Source organism: Bombus flavifrons, chromosome 8, assembly GCF_040668555.2.
Source record: "Bombus flavifrons isolate JBK064 chromosome 8, iyBomFlav1_principal, whole genome shotgun sequence".
Classification (NCBI taxonomy): Eukaryota; Metazoa; Arthropoda; class Insecta; order Hymenoptera; family Apidae; genus Bombus; species Bombus flavifrons.
The window spans coordinates 12,049,745-12,058,765 of record NC_138449.1 but is presented as its reverse complement, the minus strand read 5'-3'; the positions used below and the strand labels follow the sequence as shown (position 1 = coordinate 12,058,765).

The 9,021-nt window shown below is 29.7% G+C and overlaps 3 protein-coding genes across 4 annotated transcripts; 2 read left to right on the top strand and 1 right to left on the bottom strand.

Moving 5' to 3' along the window:
* The first annotated feature begins 154 nt into the window (after positions 1-154).
* Positions 155-736, top strand: LOC138182419 (cytochrome c oxidase assembly factor 4 homolog, mitochondrial). Its single transcript, XM_069118241.1, has 2 exons — positions 155-253; positions 597-736. Exons 1-2 carry the CDS (start codon positions 155-157, stop codon positions 708-710), a joined length of 213 nt encoding a protein of 70 aa, XP_068974342.1. The 3' UTR covers positions 711-736.
* LOC138182417 (peptidyl-tRNA hydrolase 2, mitochondrial) lies at positions 713-3,335 on the top strand. Its single transcript, XM_069118240.1, has 3 exons — positions 713-1,139; positions 1,778-1,807; positions 3,078-3,335. The coding sequence occupies exon 1, from the start codon at positions 713-715 to the stop codon at positions 1,130-1,132; it is 420 nt and encodes a 139-aa protein (XP_068974341.1). The 3' UTR covers positions 1,133-1,139; positions 1,778-1,807; positions 3,078-3,335.
* Positions 3,054-7,062, bottom strand: LOC138182412 (integral membrane protein GPR180). 2 transcript variants are annotated; one of them, XR_011173780.1, is made up of 6 exons: positions 5,981-7,062; positions 5,389-5,896; positions 5,156-5,293; positions 4,827-5,082; positions 4,349-4,764; positions 3,054-4,274 (listed from the first exon to the last, which is right to left on the bottom strand). XR_011173780.1 is itself a non-coding variant. In XM_069118229.1 (5 exons), the coding sequence occupies exons 1-5, from the start codon at positions 6,355-6,357 to the stop codon at positions 4,574-4,576; spliced, it is 1,470 nt and encodes a 489-aa protein (XP_068974330.1). In that variant the 5' UTR covers positions 6,358-7,062; the 3' UTR covers positions 3,054-4,573. The 2 variants fall into 2 exon arrangements, 1 of the variants encoding a protein (XP_068974330.1); XM_069118229.1 differs by having other exon boundaries at positions 3,054-4,764.
* Between the last annotated feature and the right edge of the window lie 1,959 nt (positions 7,063-9,021).

The window sequence follows — 9,021 nt, the reverse complement described above, 5'->3', positions numbered from 1 at the left end:
TGCTCTGAACTACAATCTACTATCTCTACTACTACTAAACTAATTATGAAGTGCTGTAGTTCTATTAAAGTGTAGCGAATACATGAAAAATAACCTTTAAACTTTACTATTATAACCACAAAACTTAATATTATGCGTGTAACTTAAACGTAAAATGATTCCAAATTTAAATACGCATCAACAAAATGTTGATGACCCAGTTGAAGAAATGTTAAAAAAAACTGGTTGTATGGAATTGCATTATGAAGTTCAAGTATTAACTTTGTTATTATATTATTATACAGGGTGGTTGGTAACTGGTAGTACAAGCGGAAAGGGGGTGATTCTACGCGACTTCAAAAAGAAGTCGAAAATATAGAATAAAAATTTTCTTTTTTTAATTTTTTTTTTAATTTTTCCATCGAGACAACGATCTACAGTGAGATCCGTTATAACGTACCGCACGTGTACCGAGCGAAAATTCAAAGTCGATTTTCTCGAAAACAAAGCCTCAATCGAAAAATTTTTCCATCCAACCCTGTATATACATATATTATATGTGCAATTATGAAGTGATATAATGTAAAAATATTATTAATTTTTCATTACATTTTTAGGAGTGTATAGTAGAAACTCAAGATTGGAGAAAGTGTCAAGAGCAAGTAAAAAGATTCAAAGTGTGTATGGACAAATATCAAAAAAACAGAGAAAAGTCATACTTAAATAAATAAACATGTCGTTATTGAATTATGTAAAACGTGTGTTTATTTATCCTATAAAATATTCAAAAAGTGAAGATTATAAAATGGCGCTAGTTGTAAGATCAGACATAATCATGGGAAAGGGAAAAATTGCTGCACAATGTGCCCATGCTGCAGTAGAGTGTTGTCGTCAAACATCAGCTAATGAAGAATATCAGCAAATATATGAATCTTGGTTATTTCAGGGTCAACCTAAAATTGTATTAAAGATATCTGATGAAGAGAAGTTAATGTCATTGGCTAGTAATGCTTGTAAAGCTGGTTTAATAATTTCTATAATAAAAGATGCAGGCAAAACTCAATTAAAACCTGGTACAACATCTACTCTTGGAATTGGGCCTGGTCCAAAGCAATTAATAGACGAGTTTACTTCACAATTAAAGCTATTATAAATTTGAATAAGATTATTATTGTTAAAAGTGTATAAAGAAATAATTAGTTGGCATTGTCTAAATAAATCTATAATTGATTTGAAACTTTTATGTTTTAATTAATACTTTATTAATTATTAATGCTTTGTTTTTCTACGTAGCTTTCATACAAGAGGATATCAACAAAATGTAGTTGTTAAAAACTCTATGTATTAAAAGATATACATACAGAATATTTTTAATTAGAACATGTTTAGTTATCGCTCTATTTCTTTATAATATAATAACATACAATCTTGCATGCAAGCTTATGCCAGCATAATTTGCACATTTGTCTTTTACTTTTGAAATTACCAATCTAGGAATAATAGGTACATATTTTCAAAATTGATTCACATACATTAATTTACAAACTTTCAGCAATATTTTAAAAATAGAATAAACATTTGTACATATCCTATGAATATCAAATATTTTGATCCTCTTTATAAAATAAAAAAGCACTGCTATGCATGAACAATTTTTTTAGAATTATTTTATTTACATTTTCTTGAGTGTGAGATTTTTATGAATGAATCTAAAGAAAATGTTATAGTTTTAGTTTTCTATATTGTAATAATTTATTTTTATAAGTATTAATATATTTGAATTATTGTATCTTGCAGAATACATGCACACAATTTATAAGTATACCAGGTAAATATTTTATTACTTTAATACTTGATTTGTTACAAGATTGAGCAAAAAAGTTATAGTTGCCTATAAGAGCATAAATAAATGTTAATGAATGAAACTCTCACATAAAGCATCACAGCTTTATATGTTTCAAATAACATATATGTCGGAGAATGACCCATGCTAGGGCCAGGGGCGTTGGGTGAGCCTCCTTCGGAGTCGGCCATCATGACCTTATCCCGCGTACTTGAACTCGTATTCCGTGAGCAAGCACTCCAGACGCGACAATCAAAGACGGTGACTACACTCGCGATAATCGAATTGGTATCCCTATGTCCCTAACGAATCCGCGACCAACGGGATGCACTTACTCGGATCAGAAGGCGCGACTACCTTCGTAGGCGAGCTCTCCAGAATGAATGAATCTCGTCTCAATCATGCCACCGAGGGCAACTCTGATGCGGGTGTCTCCCAGGACACGAAATCATCGGACTCGTCCAGGATAGCCCTCGTTCTCGAAGTGAGGGAAGTTGACGTCGCTGTCTATTGGTCAACTTGAGACAAAGACTACTTGTCCGTTAGAAGCATCTTAATTACCAAAAAAACCCAGGTTTTATAGCCGGTCCTAGGCTAACTGGACTTGTGCTGTGTACGTGCCTCAATATCTAATATTCCTTGTCCGAAGGAACCGTTAGCGTGTTTTACTGCCGGGTACCTCTATGGGTATCCTTTTAATGAGGGTCATACTATCGCTCCATGCCTTTTTTTCTAAATCGCACGCCCGTCCCGTTGGCCGCGGCTACGTTCGGCGACGGATGGTCGCCTTGGGTCTAGGCCCTATTATCGCAAATCAAACACGACTAGATCGAGTAACAGTACTTGACTCAACCACCCTCGTTACATGTTCATAGCTTTTTCCGAGGCTCCGGCGAGGGTTCTGGTGTCCTTTTCATCTCCGACATATATTTGAATGTTTTGTGGTGCTATTTATTTAAAAGAAAAAGTAAAAGTATAGTTATAGACCAAAAAATATATTAAGATGATAACAGCCATTATTAAAATACATATAAAAGATATATTTATGATAATCCTATTGGTTCAAATTTTAACACAGTATTTACTGCAATATAATACTGAAAAAATTATTAATGCATATAGAATACTTTTTATGAGTACCTTATGTATAATATAGTGATGAATAATTTCATTTATGTACATTAGAATCATACATGTTTTTACAAATATATACTAATAAAATAAACATAAAGACAGTCAATTAATTTATTTTCAGCTTTCATACTTTTCTAAAATGTGCAATGGAATAGTTTTCATACAGAGCAAATATACATAAGTACAGAATGTGGAATTAGAAATAAACTGAGACATAAATCTTTTACAAATACAACTGTGTATGATTACCTCAATGAAATTTTCACATATAATTAATAAATAGTGATGGATGAAGTATTAAGAATTAAATTAGTACTTGGTGTTAAATTCTTATGATCAAAGAGTATGACATGAGCAATCTAAAGTTGAAATTTGACATTACAGGATTGTATTTACTAGTATTGTAAATAGTAAAAAATATGAATAAGGACTATACGTATATAAGTACCATTATAAATAACATGTAATCCCTTAGATATTAGATAGCTAATAGCTAATTATTATTATATACAGTAGCATAAAAGTTATACAAAATGTTTTGTAAAATATGGTAAACATTTTAAAGGGTATTTCTACAAGTCAAAATAAAACGAAAGTGAAAAATAGAAAATTGCATTTGCAACTAATTGAATTAGTTACTGACATGTAAAAAACAATAAAAATATTGCGAAGGCCTGTCAAGGTGATGGTAATTTCAAGCCACCAATGCAAGTCTGTGTCTATTGTTCTGATCTTTGATCTAGAGGTGGTAAACGTTCTTTAAACATATTTAGTAAACAGTATGTATGTTCCATAATGATCATATCTTTATTTGAAAACGACTTCTACGATATCGTCACCGTTTCTTACTTAGAATAATTTCAGAACGACAAAATTATTGTAACAACGAAACCGGAACATTGGAAAAGCTGTTTGACGTAATAACAAACTCTCTTTTTTATTTATATATTAATTAGTAGTTAATAACTTGTAGTACTAATATCGATTTAATTTATTTCTCTGTAGTTGTTCTATTTTTAGTTGTTCTTGCTTTCTCACTTTTTATTTCGTGTATACCCGTGTATATATAAATATTACTGTGTGTAATAGTTAGTTTTCGTTTGTTTTGATATGTGTATATTCTCTGTATTGCGTATATATCATAGCACCACTTCCATCCATCCACATTCATGTAAAGAACTTTACTGTAGCTATTTTAGTTGATTTCTATTCTTTATTTTTGTCTTACTTTGGTTTTTAGAAGTACCCTTTAAATTTTGTACCATCTTTTAGCAAACACCTTGCATAGAAGATAACAACATCTATTTATATCTACAAACTGATACAACTCAATCATATATCTATATTTTTCTTAAATAAAAAATTATTTAAAGATACTCATATCATACTCACCAATTTTTTTTATTCTTCATTGTGTCAATTATTAGCTTCCTATCACAAATGTAAATTTGATTATTAGTATATCTCTAATTACACATTGTTCAGAATATATCAGTCTCAAGTATATAGCAGAGTATTATCAATTCTATAAAATTTTTGTTATTTGGCAAACAGTATGTATCAAACTATAAGTTTGAGTTTTCATATCTGTAATTCTTTGCCTTTTGTGCCTTGACATTAAGTAATTATTTTAGTAAGTTCTGGAGGTTCTACATAATTATTCAATACATGTGGCGCTTCATTAAATTCATCAAGTTCATCCCCATTATCTGCTCCTTGTGCAAGTAAAAAATATTGTTCGCTTCGAGTTGGCCAAAGTAAATGTGCCATTACACAATATGCAAAACAATCAGCAGAGTATGTAATACCTATAACCATAAAGTGCACAAATAAAAATGGTGTTATATTTAAAATTTTATGATGTACTTACCCAGTAGAAGTTTAAACCTCCATAATGCACTTACTTGAAGAGCAATAAGTGCTATAATAGGTAAGTAAATAAACCAAACCAATGAAGATGCACCAAAATGAAGTAGAAAATTTAATTTCTGAGTATTATGTTCATATGTCATAGTATTTCTAAGTTCACATAAAAACCAAATCATTATTGCACTACGAAATAAAAGTATAAACCAGCCTGGCCATGTTTGATACTCATCAATATCTTCAATAATATCAACCTCAGTCTAAAAATATTATCTTTGTACTTAATTGAAATTTCATTTCCACAGAAGGAAATATGTATGAATAGAAGCATACCATGTTCCACACATATAAGAGAATATGAACTACTCCATAACAAAGCCATATAGTAAAGACCAATGGCTTCCATGTCAATTCCATTCTAGTTACAGCCCATCCTTTAGCAAGTAGAAGAAGAAGTAACATGAATGATGTCTAAACCACATAAAAATAATTATGTAAAATTAAAGTATCATAAGTTATTTGATTATAAATAATAAAGAGGACAAAAATTATTTATTAAAACTCACTCTTGATAAAATATCAAAAATATCTCCAGCAACTTCTAATTGTTCATATCCGACTCCATCAAGAGCAAATTTCAACACGTGTATCAAAATTAAACACACTGCTATAAACTCTAATAATAAACTAGCTGTGAATAATCTTGTTACAGGATGCTTTTGTAATCTTACAGCATATAATTGTAGTGGCACAAGTATAATGTAACACATAAAAAACAGCAAGTACAATTCTATAGTATTCTGTCTATCATATGAAAACTGATATGTTAAGCTATTTAGGCCACTAGTATTTGGATTTCCATTTACTAGCCAAATATCATATTCTAATTCGTCATGTTTATCATAGTATTCCCACTGACAAGTAGTTGTATTTCTGTAACATGCCACTAGACTCATATACCAAAAACGTGGCTGCCAAAAATCTTGTATAACATATGTAAATTGATATCCCTTTACAATGTTCCATATGGAATCTTCATCTGGACATAATTTACCTTTTTGGCAAGGTATTCTCCTTCATAAAAAAAAACATTAAGTAATTGAAGTTTCTAATGCTACTTTGAAGAATTATAAAACAGAATTTAGAAAAACGACTTACCTCAAAAAGTCTTGTCCTTTTTCATTACAATGCATATCGTAAGAACTTTGATTCAAAGTGTTAAACATAAGAGTACAAGCAGTGTTTTTGTCTCTTAATGTACGATTACCATAATATTCTAAAAAATAACCACGATCTAAAACTGCCAATGTAATTGGAGCAGAAAAGTTGCTTTTCGACGTTACATTGCCGAAAATATATCCAACAGAATCTTTTTGACGATGACGATCAGTTTTTTGAAAACCGAATTTTATGAGAAAACGGAAGAATTCCTTTGTATTAAAGGTACCCGAAATATGTGTACTTTTAACATAATTGATTTGTGATATGATACACAATGTAAAGTAAATTAACAAAATTTCTCGAAGTATTAACATTGTTAAGCGCAACTCGATATCTCGTTCCTCAAATTAGATGTCAAGAAGCATCAATTTCATAGTTTTTTAACATTTTCCTCTTATTGAACACAGCTGTTAAAGATAACCGAGTACGCACTATATTCAGTCAAATTCCGTGTCCATCAAGAGACGCCACATTTTGAAAGCGTCAGTGTAAAGATTTCACAAACACAGACACATTCATATGTATATCGCGATATTAAAAAATATTACTACAAGATTTATTCGTTAAACGTTAATGAGCCATACTCGTGATTTAACCTCGGTTTTCTTATTGATTTTCCCCACCCAAAGAGACCGACCGCTGCAAAACGTTTTGTCACTACTATTACCGCACTGTTCTCATAAATTTTCGCGCGCTTACATAGGATACCTATGCTTCGACTAATCTATCCTGTTGATCTTTATTTATTTCAAATTCACTTTTACGTTCAATTACGTAAATGTAATCTTAAATGTAAACGGGCAATAAATTCACTTGTACATATTTTTTTGTAGATTAAACAATTGTCACATGATATGCAAGTGAAACATATATCGCATGTTTATGTTCACATTATGTAATGAATTCATTGAAATGCAAATTATTATAAATATATGTGTATCTATTCAAAGAATTGTATTCAAACCCAAACTCAATGCAATTTTTATGCAGTCGAGACATAACCTCAATGTGAAAATTTAGTAAAAATGTATTGCAATTTAGTTACAAAAAAATTAACCAAATTAATATGTGTATTAGATATAATTTCATTTTTATTAATTTTTCAAAAAATATGATTAAATGTAAACAATTTTAAGTTAAAGCTTGCTTTATTAACATAAACTATTCTATTACTGTGCCTAAATTAAAAGAATGAACCATTATTTATCTTTAAGCATATGTATATATATTCTATGTTGTGTAACTTAGGTATAAATAATTTCTTCAAAGTTAGGGTTGCTATCGCTAAATGAAAGTACTCTTTTCGAAATTTTCAATGATTAAAAAATACCATATGTTACTTGATGAATAATTTCGTCAAATAATATTCTTTCGTAACAAAGTAGCTAAAATTGTTGAAATTTCTTAAACTGCTGGCGCACCCTATGTAAAAGTATCTTACTTTTATTTATAACATCATTTCTGAACATATAATTTATTATGTTTATATATATATATGTATACATATGTGTAAATAGTATTTGATTAATTATATGATAAAAAATGCAGATCTTTTCTTCTAATTTGAACATATACACATTAAGAAAAAAAAAAATTGAATTTAAGAGACGAAGGCTAAAAAATAACTAAATAAATTCCATATGTTACCTGATTATTGTTTTACAAAATACTGTGACACCAATAATTGGGTAAATAGGATATTTTGCTGTCTTAATAAAGGATTATGTTACTTTATGACTATCAAAGATTATATTTAAAACAAGATGTCTACTTTAAACGACTAAGCAACGCTCTCATCTCAAATAAATAGATGTTTTGATAATATTGCACCACTTTTGTGTTAAAATAATTATGTTATATACCTACATTATAACTGTAAACATCATAGAAATCATATATATTACAATTTATATAAGGGAAATTCAAAATTTTGTTATAATAAGACGTGAAACCATTTTTTACGCGCAATAGATGCTTAGTATCCATCTTATAATGCAATCTTTATGTCTGCATCACGTGATTTATATTGTTATTTGTTTTATTGTTACTTATATTGTTAAGTGTTTTAAAACTCTAAATAGCTAATGCGATTTTTATAAGAATAAAAATTGTTCACACATGCAATACCAAGCTCGTGTTACCATCACATCATCGATATGTATATTGCTTTCCTTTTTATGAAATTTCTTTTTTCCACAATAACTTTACCTGGCTGAATTTAATATTTTTTCAAAATATATTTTGATTCTAGCAAAGAAATGAAAATCAGACTTGATACTGCATGAATGGTATTAAATTACTCGTTTTTTTTATATACTAATGAGGTTATGACTTTTGTGCTTCACATTCGAAACAAACGTATTGAATCGGTCTTTTCTCAATTAATATTCTTATAAATTTTTACCATTTTACCATTATTCCATGGTACCAATGTACGATTCATCTAAAATTACATCAATTTTATACCATAGATCATTGAGTTATAAAACATCAAGACAGGCTTCGTCGTCCATTCTCTTGAAGATTATGCATTTCGGTAGTGTCTATTTTAAACTTGTAATTTCACAACTATTAATCGAATTTTCACGGAAAATGTTTGATAATCAGCAGCGTTGGTTCCACTACAATGATTAACAATGAAAATTACAGGATAATTTTGCAATAATCAAAGGATTTTTACTGTTTTTCCACAAGCTATCCTGACGCCGTGAAGAGACACTCGTTCGAAAATCAGGCTGTGTATGAAAGTAAATAATATTTAGCAAAAAATAAAAGCTGCTGAATAAGACCTGATACACGTGGCAATTTACTCATGCATTTATTGTACCTCGATTGATGCATTATTTTAAATAATCATGCATTAATTCAACCGATTATTTACCGCTTCACCGTTTTTCGAGAAACTCAACGCTCAACATATTCAGTAGGCTACTCTCTATGGTCGGCAGTCACAAACGTATACAGGGGTAGTATGCGTC